General features: G+C 43.7%; 1 protein-coding gene across 1 annotated transcript in view; it reads right to left on the bottom strand.

Annotated features, from left to right (window-relative positions):
- dlg5a (discs, large homolog 5a) overlaps positions 1-18,700 on the bottom strand; it is a 148,764-nt gene that overhangs the window by 63,755 nt on the left and 66,309 nt on the right. Inside the window, exons 9-14 of the mRNA XM_084321008.1 lie at positions 17,701-17,885; positions 17,094-17,219; positions 9,067-9,199; positions 6,110-6,237; positions 5,299-5,474; positions 1,661-1,764 (exon numbers count right to left, since the gene is read on the bottom strand). Coding sequence (XP_084177134.1) covers positions 1,661-1,764; positions 5,299-5,474; positions 6,110-6,237; positions 9,067-9,199; positions 17,094-17,219; positions 17,701-17,885 — 852 coding nt within the window. The remainder of the gene's footprint in view (positions 1-1,660; positions 1,765-5,298; positions 5,475-6,109; positions 6,238-9,066; positions 9,200-17,093; positions 17,220-17,700; positions 17,886-18,700) is intronic.

The following is an 18,700-nucleotide window of genomic DNA, read 5'->3' as shown; positions in this document are numbered from 1 at the left end:
CTGGGGAGCAGAGAAAAGAGAGAAATAATGCTGCGCTGGTTTATGGTCAGAGCCTGGAAATAACGCTGCACTGGTTTATGGTCAGAGCCTGGAAATAACGCTGCGCTGGTTTATGGTCAGAGCCTGGAAATAATACTGCGCTGGTTCATGGTCAGATGTGGGAAGTTAGTGGGAAACGCGTCGCCTCCGACCGACGTGCACTCGAGCTACGAAGTCGGAAAAACATTCAGTCTTCAACACAAATACTTGCAAATATATTCGTAAAACAGCTAAATAACAACATTAACGTTTATACGATATCGGTGGCTGTGTTGAAATGGTGTGAACTGTGAAATGACATTGAGGCTTGAACTGGGGGTTGAGAAATCCTTTTTCATCATCATTGTTTATTTGATTTCCGACCTCAGAGTTATAATTGAATTCAGCATAAGGACAGGACTTCTTAAACAAAGACCAATAATCTAATTTATATAGAGGGGTTAGGGCTTGATCCAACACACACAGATAATATTTCCCTAGGACATGAGAGTGCCTGGGGGCCTGATACTTGTCTCTCTGCTGCAGTGGGGACAGGATACAAGGAGAAATCTAGGCCAGCACAAAGCACGCCCACACACCCCACATTTCCATCACAATAGACTCGACTCGAGAGGCGTAAAAAATATATATATATATAAATAAATGAATACTATGGAACAAAGATGAAAGTGAAAGTCAGTAATGTAACAGGGCTTTTTTTAAGGTTAGACTGCAGAATTATTTTGCATTAACACAGACGACTTCTCCCCGATAGCCTTTCCCTCCTCCAGGAGAGAAACGGACGAGACTAATCCACAGGGCTCAGCTACGGACAGAAGTGCTGCCCACGCATACTACATCGTGGATTATGCACTTTATGTTCTTCTTACCCCAAACACAATCAATCATTTCATATGTCATATATAACCTGATCCGGTGCTGTGATTAGCAGCTACAAGGGCATGATATAAGACGATACACTACCATGATTAAGATCTCTCAAGGCGTTGAGTGTTCTTACTATTGCTTATCGCTGGCTCTGCTGAGCTATCATCGGTCAGTTCTCTCTCTGGACGCTGTTGCTATCTTGCCAAAAGGCGAGCGTGGAGATATTCAAGCCGGGTGGTTTCATTAAGAAGCAGCACATGTGAGATTGACAGCACTGGGGGGGGGGGGGGGGGGGGGGGATTCATATTTCTGCTGCTGCTGGCAGGTTCGGATCAGGACCAACGAGAAGGTCACTCCTGATGCAATCTCAGACACTTGTCACACCACCCCCCAACACACACACACACACCTGTCACCCCCCCAAGTCTGAGGTATGGGTACATTTAAGTTGTGTGGGGACAGCTCCACCTAGCCCCCCAAAGTGGCAACAACATTTGAGGATTTAATCTGAAGAAAGGAGCATTTCCATCATCCTCCCATTTCACATCCCCAAAACAAGTCTTATCTGTGGCTGGAGAGGAAGGAGGAGGATGAGGAGGACGACAACGACGACGACAATGGAGGATTATTGGAATGGAGCCAGGCTTCAGATAATAGAGTTCAGGCAGCCAGCATGAGCTCGACTATGGCTGATGGTTGACTGACTCATTGAGGAAGTGGAAGGGGAGGCGTGATGAAGATGACGGTGACTCACAGCGATCAGCCTGTCTCCGGTGGTCAGGGAGCCCTCCCTGGCTGCTGGGCCCCCCTGGGCGATGGCAGCAACAAACAGCCCGCTCTCCAGTCCGATGCCACAGTCTGAGAGAGTGAGAGAGAGAGACACATCTGTCATTTAACAGCAAAAATCATATCAAATGAGGGCCCCTGGGGAAAAGTGTATTCAATGAGGGTCTGTAGCCATAGATGTAAGTGGTGATCGCTTCACAGGTACACATCTGGGAAAGCCTGTAGTAAGGTACATGTGGGTAATTAGAGAATGTTGCTAGGGAAAAGATTTTTATCCAAATTGATAAAAGAATGCAAAGACAAGAGAGTCATGTAGTGTTATGGAAAATGTTAAAGGACAAAAGATGAGCCGTTTGTATAAATCATTCGTTCGAGTCGTTATTAAAAATAGAAAACATAGTTTATTTCATCTGTGGCCACAAATGAAAGTTCAGTTTACAATCAGAGACTTCACGTTCGCACATAAGAGTCTGACAAGCAAAGTGACCAAGAGGTCTGGGCAGAACGTACATTAATACACACTTGCAAGACGTAACATTACACAGCTATGATGATAAAAGTATAAACAAACTGGGTTCTCCGTAGGGGAAGTAATAGCACAACCTTGCTTTGGCTGGCTGGGAAGATAACCTTGGTACTTTCTGACCTTTTAAAGAGACACACACACACATTATACTAGCTGGCCATATTGAACCAGTCAAGCTGTACAAAGATAAAATTATATCTCAACACAGATCTATAATGACATGATCATATTTCCTACGACACTAGTGATATACAGTACCTTTGTGTACAGTACATTTGTGTACAGTAAATATACAGTACCTTTGTGTACAGTGCATGTGCATTACCTTTGTGTACAGTATACAGTACCTTTATGTACAGTAACAGTAAGTATACAGTATCTTTGTGTACAGTAAGTATACAGTACCTGTGTGTACAGTATACAGTACGTGTATGTACAGTACAAGTGCATTTGTGTACAGTAAGTATACAGTACATGTGTGTACAGTAAGTATACAGTACATTTGTGTATAGTAAGTATACAGTACATTTGTGTACAGTAAGTATACAGTACATTTGTGTACAGTACCTTTGTGTACAGAAAGTATACAGTACCTTTGTGTACAGTAAGTATACAGTACATTTGTGTACAGTAAGCATACAGTACCTTTGTGTATAGTAAGTATACAGTACCTTTATGTACAATAAGTATACAGTATATTTGTGTACAGTAAGTATACAGTACATTTGTGTACAGTATACAGTACCTTTGTGTATAGTAAGTATACAGTAAATAAATAAAAAAAAATTTAATCCACTTTCTCCTCTTAATTTTTTTTTAAACCAACCGACCTGTAGGAGTCGCTGTCCACAACGTCCAGATTACCACCCATCGACTTCCACCCGTTAACTCTGCCAATTGAGTTAGTATGACGGCCGGCCCAAGCCGGAGGCAACGCCGACAGCCGGATTCGAACCCGGTGTCTCTTGCGTTGGTGACGAGCGCAATGTCCACTACACCACCCAGCCGCCCTTATACAGTACCTTTATGTACAATAAGTATACAGTAGGGATGCCCCGATCACGTTTTTTGCCACCGATACCGATCACTGATCGTCGTGAGCCATATCGACCGATACCGATCGTTTTTGATAAAAAACAAAATTAAGTTATTTTATATAATTATTTTTTCTTTTTTTTTTTAAATAAAATATATATATTATATAATTAGACTTGTACTTGTATTATCTGCGAGACATCGCCACCACGCAACAAGCTCCACTGTCTGTGTGTACTCTAGTAGCCTCCAGCTAGGGCCAGGATTCTCCGGAGCTGCAGCTGGGCCTATACTCGAGTAGCCTCGAGCTACGGCCAGGATTCTCCTGCGCTGCAGCTGGACCCTATTGGTATAACATTACTGTGCTCAGCAAGCCCTCAGCTCGAATATGCGTCGAATCAGTGTTATAAGACATTGATATCAGGAGCCATCTGTAGCTACTGCTAGCCGGATATATAACGTTGATACAAGGCCTCAGTGAATTATTTAGTTCAATGGGACATTTCGTTTTGAACAGTGAACTAACTTGCGCTAACGTGAGCTAACAGGTATCATACACGTCTCTACTAGACTATTGCTGGAGCATTTGTTGATATCAGGAGCTATCAGTACTGTAGCTAGCCGGCTAGATACCGTTCGGTTAGACAATGCCTCATCATGTATTAAACTAAAAGTGAATAGTTGACTGGGTCATTTTGTAACGTTAGCTCAGGGAGACGCCGTCCTCCCGTCCCACTAGACTAGACCCGTGTTTACATGCGTGCGGGAGGGGCTGGAGGGATGAGCAGACGCCGCACCACCCGGTGTCTGAGACAGAACCCAGCGAGTGAGATCGGTTTTGACGATCGGCGAAAATAAAGCATTATCACCGATCACCGATCGCATATTTATACTGATTATTGGCCGATAACGATCGGTGGCCGATCGATCGGGGCATCCCTAGTATACAGTATCTTTGTGTACAGTAAGTATATAGTACATTTGTGTACAGTATACAGTACCTTGTGTATAGTAAGTATACAGTACCCTTTTTTTTTTTTTTTTATCCACTTTCTCCTCTTTTTGATTTTTTTTTTTTTTTAAACCAACCGACCTGTAGGAGTCGCTGTCCACAACGTCCAGATTACCACCCATCAACTTCCACCAGTTAATTCTGCCAATTGAGTTAGTATGACGGCCGGCCCAAGCCGGAGGCAACGCCGACAGCCGGATTCGAACCCGGTGTCTCTTGCGTTGGTGACGAGCGCAATGTCCGCTGCACCACCCAGCCGCCCTTATACAGTACCTTTGTGTACAGTAAGTATACAGTACCTTTGTGTATAGTAAGTATACAGTAACTTTATGTACAGTAAGTATACAGTATCTTTGTGTATAGTAAGTATACAGTACCTTTGTGTATAGTAAGTATACAGTAACTTTATGTACAGTAAGTATACAGTATCTTTGTGTACAGTAAGTATACAGTACATTTGTGTACAGTATACAGTACCTTTGTGTATAGTAAGTATACAGTAAGTTCAAGTTTCAAGTTCAAGTTTCTTTATTAGTTGTCATACAAAAATACAGAATACTTCTTTCTGTTTTGCTCCTGAGAGTGTGCTAGATAAAAATAGATAAGTATAAAATAAGTATGAAATAGAAAGTCTAGTACGTAAACAAGTGTAAACAAAAGTGTTCAATATACATATATACAATATACAATGCAGAGTAGAGAAAAAGTAACTGAGTTACAATACAATATACAGTACAATGCAGAAATGGGATGAGGTACAACTTAGGGTAAGGTGCAATGAGGTATGAATTGTAGTGCAAATCTCTTTTCGAATAAATATAAAGTGTGTTAAAGTGTCTAAAGTGGGTAAAGTGGGTGCTACAGTGAGTTGTTTATTTAAAGTGAGTGTGTACGTGTGGATGTGTGTGCTGTGAGTGTATTTGATGGTTTGTTACATAGTGTTATTGTCGTTGAGCATCCCGATGGCCTGGGGATAGAAGCTCCTTCCGAGTCTGTACCTACTGTACCTTTGTGTACAGTAAGTATACAGTACCTTTGTGTCCTATGAGGTTGATGTGAACCGGAGTGACCAGCCGTCCTCCTAGGGACTTCCTCCTTCGTACGACCATGTTGATCAACCCACCGCCGTTGAGCACCGCCTTCACCACCTGCTTCCTGTCCTTATTGGTCAGGTCCACGTCATTAATCTTCAACAACCAATCATTCACTCTACAAAAAAATAAAATAAAAGAGAACAATGAGGAATGGATTGAATTGACCCATCTCAAGTCACGCCCTCTTTTCTTGATCCTGCAATCACAACTCTTATCTTTGGCAAGAGGAGAACGCTGAAAGTATAGCATGCAGGGGCCCGCAGATCTGGAACGAGCTCGACGAGAGTCTGAAACAGTCAAAATCCATCTCCACCTTAAAAAAAAATCACTGAAAGAGGATTTACTCAAATCATATCTCTAAATAGTAACCATACTTGGGAATATTATTTGTCTGTATATTTATGTATCTATGTTGTATGTATTCAAGTAGGTAGGTATGTAAGACTATCCATGTTATATGTTTTGTTTGCCTCCGTTTGTGATCAGGCTCCCTCCAAAAGCTTTAAATAGCTTCTTGGGAGACCTGGCACACCACACAATTCCGATGATACCATGATGATGATATTTATTGTATTGTATCGCGTGTGTAGGTGTGTAGGTGTGTGTGTGTGTGTGTGCGTGTGCGTGTGTGTGAATAAATTCATTAATTCAAAAAACTCTAAACGACAGTTGTGATTGGAGGATGGAGAAAAGAGGGTGGGGCTTGAGATGTGTTAGTCTAGGAGTTGTCAGGCTGTATAGTCGTCTCACCGTAATCTTCCGTCTGCAATGCTTCCTTTGTCCACCCTCGTCACAAATATGCCACAATCTCCTGGTAAATATGGATCATTTACGCCCTCAGCGATATCAAACCCAAGTGCCTTCAAATCCATGTCATCCTGCAACGAGAAACATAAAGTACACGTCACTTAGAATAATATATACCATTTTGATGGCCTTTTTTATCCACATTGCCATGAGTGGATGCATATTTATGTTTGTGTTTATTTAGGATCCCCATTAGCTTTTGCACTTGACAAAAGCTATTCTTCCTGGGGTCCGGCACTTAAAAACAATATTCAAGACATTACATCATTATAAACATCATTAAAGGGGAACTATCTTATAAATGGCCTTTTTGAGTGTTTAGCATTGTTTCCTAGCTATGTGAACTTATATTAATATGATCTATGTCTCAAAATTCTCATATTGGCAAATTCTTACAATTCTCCTCTCACAATATTCACCCTCACTGAACTGAGTCATTTGAAAATGTGATGATTTGTGATGTCAGAGAGACACCGCTGCATGTTAATGTTGAGATACAAGATGAGCTGCACACAGTTCTGCTGCCCAGGCTCAAAACGGCTCGAGATCTTGAGGTAGAAAAATGCTGTTTTTGAGGACTTGATTAGAAATACAAAACAATGAATAAAAAAAATATATATATTACAGAGGTGTTCCATAGACTCACAGGAATTGTGTAAAAGTGCCCAAATAGTGAAAGAAATAGTAAAATAGTTCCCCTTTAATAACAATCTCATCCTCAGTTAAGGATGACATTGTACAAGATACTTATTAGTATAAAGTATTCAAATAAAATAAAATAAATAGTGCTTCCTGAGCAGCACTCACTGCCATCAACATAAATACAATTAACAAACAGTTCATTGGTTTTCACCGCTATAGTGCATGCTTGTTAGTAGATGGTATTTTAATTTCTTCTTGAAAGTGGTCTATTTCAGCGAAGTAGCTTGGCAATGAGTTCCATTCCATGTGGGGGGGGGGGGGGGGGGGGGAATCAAACCCCTGGTAGCATTATTGCCATGATCTACCCATCATGCTACATACAGTACATAGTGCCATGATCTACCCATCATGCTACAGTACATAGTGCCATGATCTACCCATCATGCTACATACAGTACATAGTGCCATGATCTACCCATCATGCTACATACAGTACATAGTGCCATGATCTACCCATCATGCTACATACAGTACATAGTGCCATGATCTACCCATCATGCTACATACAGTACATAGTGCCATGATCTACCCATCATGCTACATACAGTACATAGTGCCATGATCTACCCATCATGTTAAATACAGTACATAGTACCATGATCTACACATCATGCTACATACAGTACATAGTGCCATGATCTACACATCATGCTACATACAGTACATAGTACCATGATCTACCCATCATGCTAAATACAGTACATAGTGCCATGATCTACACATCATGCTACATACAGTACATAGTGCCATGATCTACCCATCATGCTACATACAGTACATAGTGCCATGATCTACCCATCATGCTACATACAGTACATAGTGCCATGATCTACCCATCATGCTACATACAGTACATAGTGCCATGATCTACCCATCATGCTACATACAGTACATAGTGCCATGATCTACCCATCATGCTACATACAGTACATAGTGCCATGATCTACCCATCATGCTACATACAGTACATAGTGCCATGATCTACCCATCATGCTACATACAGTACATAGTGCCATGATCTACCCATCATGCTACATACAGTACATAGTGCCATGATCTACCCATCATGCTACATACAGTACATAGTGCCATGATCTACCCATCATGCTACATACAGTACATAGTGCCATGATCTACCAATCATGCTACAGTGCCGAGAGAGAGTGAGAGCGAGAAAGAAACAAAGAAAAATAGAGCAAGAGAGAATGAGAGAGATCGAGAGAAAGAATAAGAGAGAGCGAAAGAGAGAGAGAGAGAGAGAGAGAGAGAGAGAGAGAGCGAGTGAGGGGTAAATGCTGTCTAGTATTGAAATTACCTTTGATAAATAGTCAACAAATTGTCTCCATTTCAGTCCTGGTGAAAAACCACCTCGTAAAACATCATATCTAAGCCTGACTCTCATTTACCAAACAGCCAATCCAATAGCAAAACATGTTATGTTCCGTTTACAGAGCAACATCACACCAGAAAGTGTGGAACTGTGTGCATCTGGTCTCAGGCCTCAGAGGCCACCAGCACAGTGGGTCTTTACCAGTAGTCTTAGGGCATGCGTCCACCTATCTCACATTTCCAGCTGAAAAACGCTGGCAGTGCGCTGGAAGTACTGGGGTGGAGCGCTTGCGGTGAGAAAAAAAACGCAGCACGAGCCTTTTGTAGCTATGACAACGAGCTGTCAGTCACCAACCTACCTGATGACGAGAGAGAAAGAACTCTAGCGACACCTACATGACAGCCATCTTGTAATAATAACTTTTATCGTATTTTACCGCCGCAGTTTTGTAGATAGTATATTTTAATATACTTTACTGTATATTAATTATATATTGTTATTACCTGACACCACAGTTCGCCCTTTGCTTTTTATTAGCTTTTTATTAGTGTATTCGTGTAGTTATTATTATTATTTGTGCCGTCTCTTGTGGGTAGACAGGGAGGCAGCTCCGGTGTCAGGTTACAAACAGAGTGGTAGATATGATAGGCTGTGATTGGTTGTCTGAAAAGACGCTCAGCGCATCGCTCTGAAAAGTTCAGAACGTTTCAACTTTAAACGCTGTGTGCGGCCGCACAAAAAAGCTGAAAGGCGCTGAAAAAAGAAGCCGACTGCAGCGCATTTCCGCTTACGCTCCCTCCCCATTGGGATACATTGAAAAAAGACGCTTGCGGTCATAAATATGAGGCAGGTGGACCCGGGCCCTTACCCTGTCCTTCTCAAACTCCACCACCTCCGTCTCCCACTCCAGGGAGTCCGTGTCGATCGCCGAGTCGTGGGAGCTGTGGGCCATCAGCTGACAGAACCTGGCCTCCTTCTCCAGCTGGCTCTCCATCTTCTCTCTGGAAGAGAAAAACACACACACACACACACACACACACACACAGGGTTAAAGGTCAAACCACGACCAGAGAGGCGAGAGAGGATGGGCAGAGAAAGCGGGCATCTTTTACCCTTCAATACAGGACAAATGACAATGCTGCATTTATATAGCGCTTTACAACGTATGCCTCACATTCACCCGTTCACTCACACACACAGACGGGTGGAGGCGACCATGCAAGGCGCGCCAACCTGCTCATCGGGTGCAGTTAGGGGGTTAAGTGTCTTGCTCAAGTTCGACACACTGCCAGGAGGAGCTGGAATCTAACCGGGAACCATCCGATTACCAGATGACCATTCTACCTCCTGGGCCACTGTCGCCCTTTATGACAATTATGTTCAAATCCGGGGCGCCAAGAGTGGCGCACCACGTAACGCACTGCAGTGCAACACGGCCATCCCGGGTTCGACTCCCGGACCCGGCGACCTTTGCCGAATGTCCTCCCCTGCATATCTTCTCCTATCCTTCCTCTCTGCCGGGTCTGTCCAATAAAGCAATAAAATGCCAAAGAAATAAGAAAATCTTAAAAAAAAATTATGTTCAAATCCAATTGGTATTTGAAACAAAACAAAAAGAAAGAACAAGCTGAGGACACTCAGATAGAACTGTGTGCTTATTTACGGACAACGTGATCAAAAGGGATACGACCCAGTTTGCGTGTAATCACTGAAGGAAATAAAATTTGAAATAGCTTTTATTATATTATAGAAATAGATATTACCCATTTGTGTGTAGAGGAGGGGCAACTCACTTCACAGTAATGAACCCCACTGCATGTATGGACATTTAATTTGGTCACAAGAAAACTAAAAATAGCATTCACACAATGCGCTGCTGTCAGTAAGATACATGGTGCCCGAGTGGAGGAGTCCTTTAGGGTGGCCTTGACATTAAAACCCAAATCCTGCATTGCTCTTAATAAACACCGGTAGTCGGTAGAGGTCCTCTCAAAGTCACAGCACGCTGAATACGGACTATACCATAGCTGTCAAGTCAGCAACTTGGACTCGAGTCAAAGTGACACTGTGTACAAAATAGACTTCAGGCTGACCCCTCCTCCCCAAATGACTTCCACTTTGCTTGGGGACTCTTGATTAGGGACTTGTGAACAACGTAAAGAGAAGAGAAAGGCACCCACTTACATTTTCAAGGTAACATTCTGTGCATTTTGCCTGCATAACTGCGTGCGGTTACGCAGGAGAGCTCGCCAACCGCTCTCTCTTGCGGTACATGGAGACGTGCGCCTGTGCCAGATCCGAGCAAATGTATATTATAAACATTGAGAAAATCAAGGCGAATACCTTTTTATACATTTTTTGTTTGGTTGTTCTACTAATGTAACTCAAATCAAGTAACTGGCAACCAACCAACCAAAAACCCACCCACCCACCCACCCACCCACCCACCCACCCACACACACACACACACACACACACACACACACACACACACACACACACACACACACACACACACACACACACACACACACACACACACACACACACACACACACACACACACACACACACACACACACACACACACACACACACACACACACACACACACACACACACACACACACACACACACACACACACACACACACACACACACACACACACACACACACACGGTCGTCTTGGAAAGCAGCATGTGTCATGCTTTCATAGGCTTGCAGAAATGCTCTCACTTTCCAGTAACAGCATATTAAAAGTATATTAGTCTATGAAGAACAAAGGTAGTATGTTAAAAACATCTGAATAAGATGATCCGACACTGGATTGATTACGATATATTGACAGAATCCTCTCATTGCACAGAGCATCTCTTCAATCTTAGTACATTTCTTTTCTCAAATTGACATCGATTCCAGCTCCTCCCGGCAGTGTGTCTAAGTGTCCTTGAGCAAGGCCCTGCTCCCGATGAGCAGGTTGGAACCTTGCATGGTCGCCTCCGCCGTTGGTGTGAATGTGTGAGTGAATGGGTGAATGAGAGACATAAGTTGTAAAGCGCTTTGAATAAAAGCGTTATTTATTGGATGTCCAAGACCGGCCCTATTAGAGAAGCCAAATCATATGTAGCACCCTTCATCATCAAAGTCCATCAAGATAACATGCAGGTAACAATTCTAGGCTAGAACCTTTAAAAGCAAAGACGACTTTTCTTCACATCACAGTGCAGTATGATATTTTAAAGTAATCTTATTGATACCTTCATGTAGATAAAAGATACCATAAAATAATTGATTATTTTTACAGATTTCTGAAAAATGTGAGATAAATTAGAGATAATCAACATGCACAACAAAGTGCATTCCCTAGAAATAACCATGTTGCACAGCAGTTCCTTCTAAACAGACTCATCAGCATCGATTTGAGAGGTGACTTGGACTTGTGTCCACAAACGCTTGAGACTTGTGTACTTGCATGAAATATACTGGTCAGCATCTCTGGCTGTCATACATAGTATGTCCAGCAGAGGGTGCTTTGATACCCAACATAAAGCCTGTGAAGGTATCATAGAGGGAGGTACAGGTGTGTGTGTGCATGTGTGTGTGTGTGTGTGTACGCATTTGGTGTGTCTATAAACACAGGACTTTTTGGGATTACATGTTTAATCTGTGCAAACTGAAACGATGCCAAGCAAACAACTGAACAACTAAGCTCTATCGTCCACAGAGGGAGGACAGCACAGCTTATGCATCAGCCACACACTGAATAGAACAGATTACAGAGACAAAAACACTAGGACGCACAAAGTCGTATGGGTATAATAAATTATGGTTCTACCTCCGTGGAAGAGGGGTTCCGAGTACGGTTGGTACCGGTGCCAACCCAACATGCTCGGCGCTACCTGGACCCAATCACTAAACAAATTTCAAATGCCTCATTTCGGTGTCGAACCTTATGCATAATGACCATCAATCGCCCTTTTGTGGTTTGGGAAAGTTACAGAACACTTTTCTCTTGCCTCCTGCCAGGTCAGCAGCCTCACATCCACTTCAGAAGTGACGGACAACAAGCGGAACAGCATCATGTCAAAAGCAAGACGCTGGATCCCTGGAACACACTATGACCTGGAACACACTATGACCTGGAACACACTATGACCTGGAACACACTATGATGACCTGGAACACACTATGACCTGGAACACACTATGACCTGGAACACACTATGATGACCTGGAACACACTATGATGACCTGGAACACACTATGACCTGGAACACACTATGACCTGGAACACACTATGATGACCTGGAACACACTATGATGACCTGGAACACACTATGACCTGGAACACACTATGATGACCTGGAACACACTATGACCTGGAACACACTATGATGACCTGGAACACACTATGATGACCTGGAACACACTATGACCTGGAACACACTATGACCTGGAACACACTATGATGACCTGGAACACACTATGACCTGGAACACACTATGACCTGGAACACACTATGATGACCTGGAACACACTATGATGACCTGGAACACACTATGACCTGGAACACACTATGATGACCTGGAACACACTATGATGACCTGGAACACACTATGATGACCTGGAACACACTATGATGACCTGGAACACACTATGATGACCTGGAACACACTATGACCTGGAACACACTATGATGACCTGGAACACACTATGACGACCTGGAACACACTATGACCTGGAACACACTATGATGACCTGGAACACACTATGATGACCTGGAACACACTATGATGACCTGGAACACACTATGATGACCTGGAACACACTATGATGACCTGGAACACACTATGACCTGGAACACACTATGACCTGGAACACACTATGATGACCTGGAACACACTATGATGACCTGGAACACACTATGAACTGGAACACACTATGATGACCTGGAACACACTATGACCTGGAACACACTATGACCTGGAACACACTATGATGACCTGGAACACACTATGACCTGGAACACACTATGAACTGGAACACACTATGACCTGGAACACACTATGACCTGGAACACACTATGATGACCTGGAACACACTATACACTAGGGGTGTACGGTACACGTATCTGTACTGAACCGTTTCAGCACTGGACCTTTAGTTCAGTATGCGCTGTGTACCGAACGAATGCAACGTTACGTTAACCACCAACGGAACGCGCATGCAGATTTTTTTTCAAAACTCCAAGTTCACCCTTTCCCAAAATATAACTTGCGCAAAGGGCTGGATGTTCATTCAGCCCACGCACAACACAGATTTACAAGACTCTGCCACCTTGGACATGGAGCGTGCCAACAAGGAGATTGAGGTGCTGAGGAAGCAGTACGAGGCCATGTCCCAGGAGCTGAAGGAGGCCACGCAGGAGGCGGAAGTGGCCAAGTGTCGACGGGACTGGGCCTTCCAGGAGAGGGACAAGATAGTGTCATTTAGCATAGCTTCATAGTGTGGCGAACGCACACACCCTCTCTCTCTGTGCGTGAGGAGGATTGGTGCTAGATTGAGAAGGGGCTGTCTCTCGGAGATCAAATTAAGTTTGCGGCATATAGAACGGACATTCATACACAGCAACGCGCCTCCAAACAAGGTGTAATAAACATGAATTGATATATTTTCCTTGGCATGAAACAGGAAATAATATTTACCATTAGGGACCTGCATGATGTTTCTCTCTCTATTCAATAACGTTTTTACCCTGAGGGATGGTGGTCGCAGTTATTTATTTTAAACAAGTCGATTATTAATTTTAATATAGAATATTAATTGACAGCCCTACTTAACAGTAACTGCTGAGTGGAACATGGAAAGCCAAATAAATAAACTTAAACTTTCCCCCACTGTACAGAAAACCCATACCGAACCGTGACTTCAAAACCGAGGTACGTACCGAGCCGTGGTTTTTGTGTACCGTTACACCCCTACTGTACACTATGACCTGGAACACACTATGACCTGGACATGATCTGTGGTGTCCTACACCTGCCATATTTGCAATTATAAAGAAGCATATTTTAAGTTTAATGTTGGTCATGGTTTTTCTAAAGGTTATTTCTTAAGATTTCATATAATAATATTTCAAGTACGTATGTTTCTTCCCAAAAGTAGCTTTGAAAATCGGGAAATTCAGTGTTGGCTTGGTTTTTTATTGAAGAAGAGAAAAGGGAATAGATTTTGGAACTGTCGAGGAACAGGCATCATTTTGAAGTATTGATTCTGGCACCAGGATAAAAAAAACGATATCCAACCCTATTTCTAAGGATTTTCCAGCCCGAGACCCACAATAAGAAACTATTTGTCTCACTGTCATTCCTGTGAACCATAGCCTGAGAAAATATGCCGCTTCTAGCCCTTTCTAGTGTAAAATAGAAACGTGTGAGCTCTTTGAGCTGTTTCACGGTCAGGCCAGAGACTCACTTTAGTTCTTTGAGCTCTGTTTCACGATCAGGCCAGAGACTCACTTTAGTTCTTTGAGCTCTGTTTCACGATCAGGCCAGAGACTCACTTTAGTTCTTTGAGCTCTGTTTCACGATCAGGCCAGAGACTCACTTTAGTTCTTTGAGCTCTGTTTCACGGTCAGGCCAGAGACTCACTTTAGTTCTTTGAGCTCTGTTTCACGATCAGGCCAGAGACTCACTTTAGTTCTTTGAGCTCTGCTTCACGGTCAGGCCAGAGACTCACTTTAGTTCTTTGAGCTCTGTTTCACGGTCAGGCCAGAGACTCACTTTAGTTCTTTGAGCTCTGTTTCACGGTCAGGCCAGAGACTCACTTTAGTTCTTTGAGCTCTGTTTCACGATCAGGCCAGAGACTTACTTTAGTTCTTTGAGCTCTGTTTCACGATCAGGCCAGAGACTCACTTTAGTTCTTTGAGCTCTGTTTCACGGTCAGGCCAGAGACTCACTTTAGTTCTTTGAGCTCTGTTTCACGGTCAGGCCAGAGACTCACTTTAGTTCTTTGAGCTCTGTTTCACGATCAGGCCAGAGACTCACTTTAGTTCTTTGAGCTCTGTTTCACGATCAGGCCAGAGACTCACTTTAGTTCTTTGAGCTCTGTTTCACGATCAGGCCAGAGACTCACTTTAGTTCTTTGAGCTCTGTTTCACGGTCAGGACAGAGACTCACTTTAGTTCTTTGAGCTCTGTTTCACGGTCAGGCCAGAGACTCACGTTAGTTCTTTGAGCTCTGTTTCACGATCAGGCCAGAGACTCACTTTAGTTCTTTGAGCTCTGTTTCACGATCAGGCCAGAGACTCACTTTAGTTCTTTGAGCTCTGTTTCACGGTCAGGCCAGAGACTCATTTTAGTTCTTTGAGCTCTGTTTCACGGTCAGGCCAGAGACTCACTTTAGTTCTTTGAGCTCTGTTTCACGATCAGGCCAGAGACTCACTTTAGTTCTTTGAGCTCTGTTTCACGATCAGGCCAGAGACTCACTTTAGTTCTTTGAGCTCTGTTTCACGATCAGGCCAGAGACTTACTTTAGTTCTTTGAGCTCTGTTTCACGATCAGGCCAGAGACTCACTTTAGTTCTTTGAGCTCTGTTTCACGATCAGGCCAGAGACTCACTTTAGTTCTTTGAGCTCTGTTTCACGGTCAGGACAGAGACTCACTTTAGTTCTTTGAGCTCTGTTTCACGATCAGGCCAGAGACTCACTTTAGTTCTTTGAGCTCTGTTTCACGATCAGGCCAGAGACTCACTTTAGTTCTTTGAGCTCTGTTTCACGGTCAGGCCAGAGACTCATTTTAGTTCTTTGAGCTCTGTTTCACGGTCAGGCCAGAGACTCACTTTAGTTCTTTGAGCTCTGTTTCACGGTCAGGCCAGAGACTCACTTTAGTTCTTTGAGCTCTGTTTCACGATCAGGCCAGAGACTCACTTTAGTTCTTTGAGCTCTGTTTCACGGTCAGGCCAGAGACTCACTTTAGTTCTTTGAGCTCTGTTTCACGGTCAGGCCAGAGACTCACTTTAGTTCTTTGAGCTCTGTTTCACGGTCAGGCCAGAGACTTACTTTAGTTCTTTGAGCTCTGTTTCACGATCAGGCCAGAGACTCACTTTAGTTCTTTGAGCTCTGTTTCACGATCAGGCCAGAGACTCACTTTAGTTCTTTGAGCTCTGTTTCACGGTCAGGACAGAGACTCACTTTAGTTCTTTGAGCTCTGTTTCACGATCAGGCCAGAGACTCACTTTAGTTCTTTGAGCTCTGTTTCACGATCAGGCCAGAGACTCACTTTAGTTATTTGAGCTCTGTTTCACGGTCAGGCCAGAGACTCACTTTAGTTCTTTGAGCTCTGTTTCACGGTCAGGCCAGAGACTCACTTGAGTTCTTTGAGCTCTGTTTCACGGTCAGGCCAGAGACTCACTTTAGTTCTTTGAGCTCTGTTTCACGGTCAGGCCAGAGACTCACTTTAGTTCTTTGAGCTCTGTTTCACGATCAGGCCAGAGACTCACTTGAGTTCTTTGAGCTCTGTTTCACGATCAGGCCAGAGACTCACTTTAGTTCTTTGAGCTCTGTTTCACGGTCAGGCCAGAGACTCACTTTAGTTCTTTGAGCTCTGTTTCACGGTCAGGCCAGAGGCTCACTTTAGTTCTTTGAGCTCTGTTTCACGGTCAGGCCAGAGACTCACTTTAGTTCTTTGAGCTCTGTTTCACGATCAGGCCAGAGACTCACTTTAGTTCTTTGAGCTCTGTTTCACGGTCAGGCCAGAGACTCATTTTAGTTCTTTGAGCTCTGTTTCACGGTCAGGCCAGAGACTCACTTTAGTTCTTTGAGCTCTGTTTCACGGTCAGGCCAGAGACTCACTTGAGTTCTTTGAGCTCTGTTTCACGATCAGGCCAGAGACTCACTTTAGTTCTTTGAGCTCTCGCGTTGCGTCGTTCTTCTGCTTCCTCATGTCGTCCAGATTGCGCAGGGCATCGGCCAGATCACTGACCGCCCTGTCCCTCTCCCTACGCAGGTTATCACACAGAGTCCTGGAGAAGAGAAGAGAATAGATCAAATTAAGACATAAGCAGACATCATTAGATCAGTGGTTCTCAGCGTTTTTGAGTCAAGGACCCCTGAACTGATACACATGAGCCTATGGACCCCATTTAATTAGATTCTGTCCCAGGGACGCCCATTTGAGAAGACGTGTTAGATATATGATTAACTCTCAATGCTATAGCTGTGTATACTGTAGTTAAGGAAATACAGTTGAGAAACTAGAACATATTATTAGCATAGTCACACTTACTGTATATATATATATAAATGATCTCATTGTACCAACTTCTAGTAAATGAAATAGTGAAGTTAAACATTTCCCCATTTATATTTTTCTGGAGAGCTCCTGGAACCCCCCCCTGAAGGACCACTGGGGCCCCAGGCCACCACTTACGAACAGCTGCATTAGATCATCACACAAGCCTCTGAACCCATCCTAGTCTCTACGTGGCCCGTATGGAGACTGACCGTATGCTTTCCCTCTCGGCCACTATCTTGTCCCTCTCCTGGAAGGCCCAGTCCCGTCGACACTTGGCCACTTCCGCCTCCTGCGTGGCCTCCTTCAGCTCCTGGGACATGGCCTCGTACTGCTTCCTCAGCACCTCCATCTCCTTGTTGGCACGCTCCATGTCCAAGGTGGCAGAGTCTTGTTTCTAAGAACACAGAGCAGATGGAGGACATTGGATTATACATGGAGGGGGGGGGAGGAGTCTTGAGACTAGCACGTTGTTTGGGAACTAACTTACATCACCATCTGTGATCTGTACAGCAGCGATCCTGTATTTTATTACCTCTGCCAAGGAGATTGTGTTTTCACCCATGTTTATCCGTCTGCCTGCCTGTGAGCGAGATATTTCGACAAGTGACGGCCGGATTGGCACAGCATTTCCTGTGAACATTCATGACCCGGAACGAAAGACTCTTATTGATTTATGTGACCCCAGGCTCTTTCCTCTAGCATGACCTTTCCTGTCCCCAGGCTCTTTCCTCTAGCATGACCGTTCCTTCAGTGCCACCAGGCCAACCAGCACCATCTCCTCACCATTTAGTAGTACAGTAGTCACAGAGATGCAGCTCCTCATGCTGGACAACAAATAATTTGAAACCCATCACGATAATTACTATATCAACTCATTGTACCATATATGGTAGATGAACCGGACCTCGATATTTCCGTTTACATGCGTGTTTGTTTACATAGAAACAACATTTTAGCCATTCCCTTTGCTTCCGTCCTTCTCATCTCAGTCTGCTCTCTGTCGGAGGCGGGGCTCAGCGGCAGTTCCTCCAGCTTATACACACAGTGTGCACAGCATGCAACAGTGAACCAGCCAGGTGAAGTGTAGAGATACCGTGTTACTAACGTGTTTATCCTGACGACTGCACAATTCCAGCCAGAAAGTTTGGAAGAATAAATGGACTTGGTTTCAAAGCCGCATTAGACAGCTCTGGTGTGGGAACATTTTGG

This window comes from Notolepis coatsorum, assembly GCF_963971535.1.
Source record: "Notolepis coatsorum genome assembly, chromosome: 9".
NCBI classification, from domain to species: domain Eukaryota; kingdom Metazoa; phylum Chordata; class Actinopteri; order Aulopiformes; family Paralepididae; genus Notolepis; species Notolepis coatsorum.
Note: the sequence above shows the minus strand (reverse complement) of the source record. Positions and strands in the feature narration are given on the sequence as shown.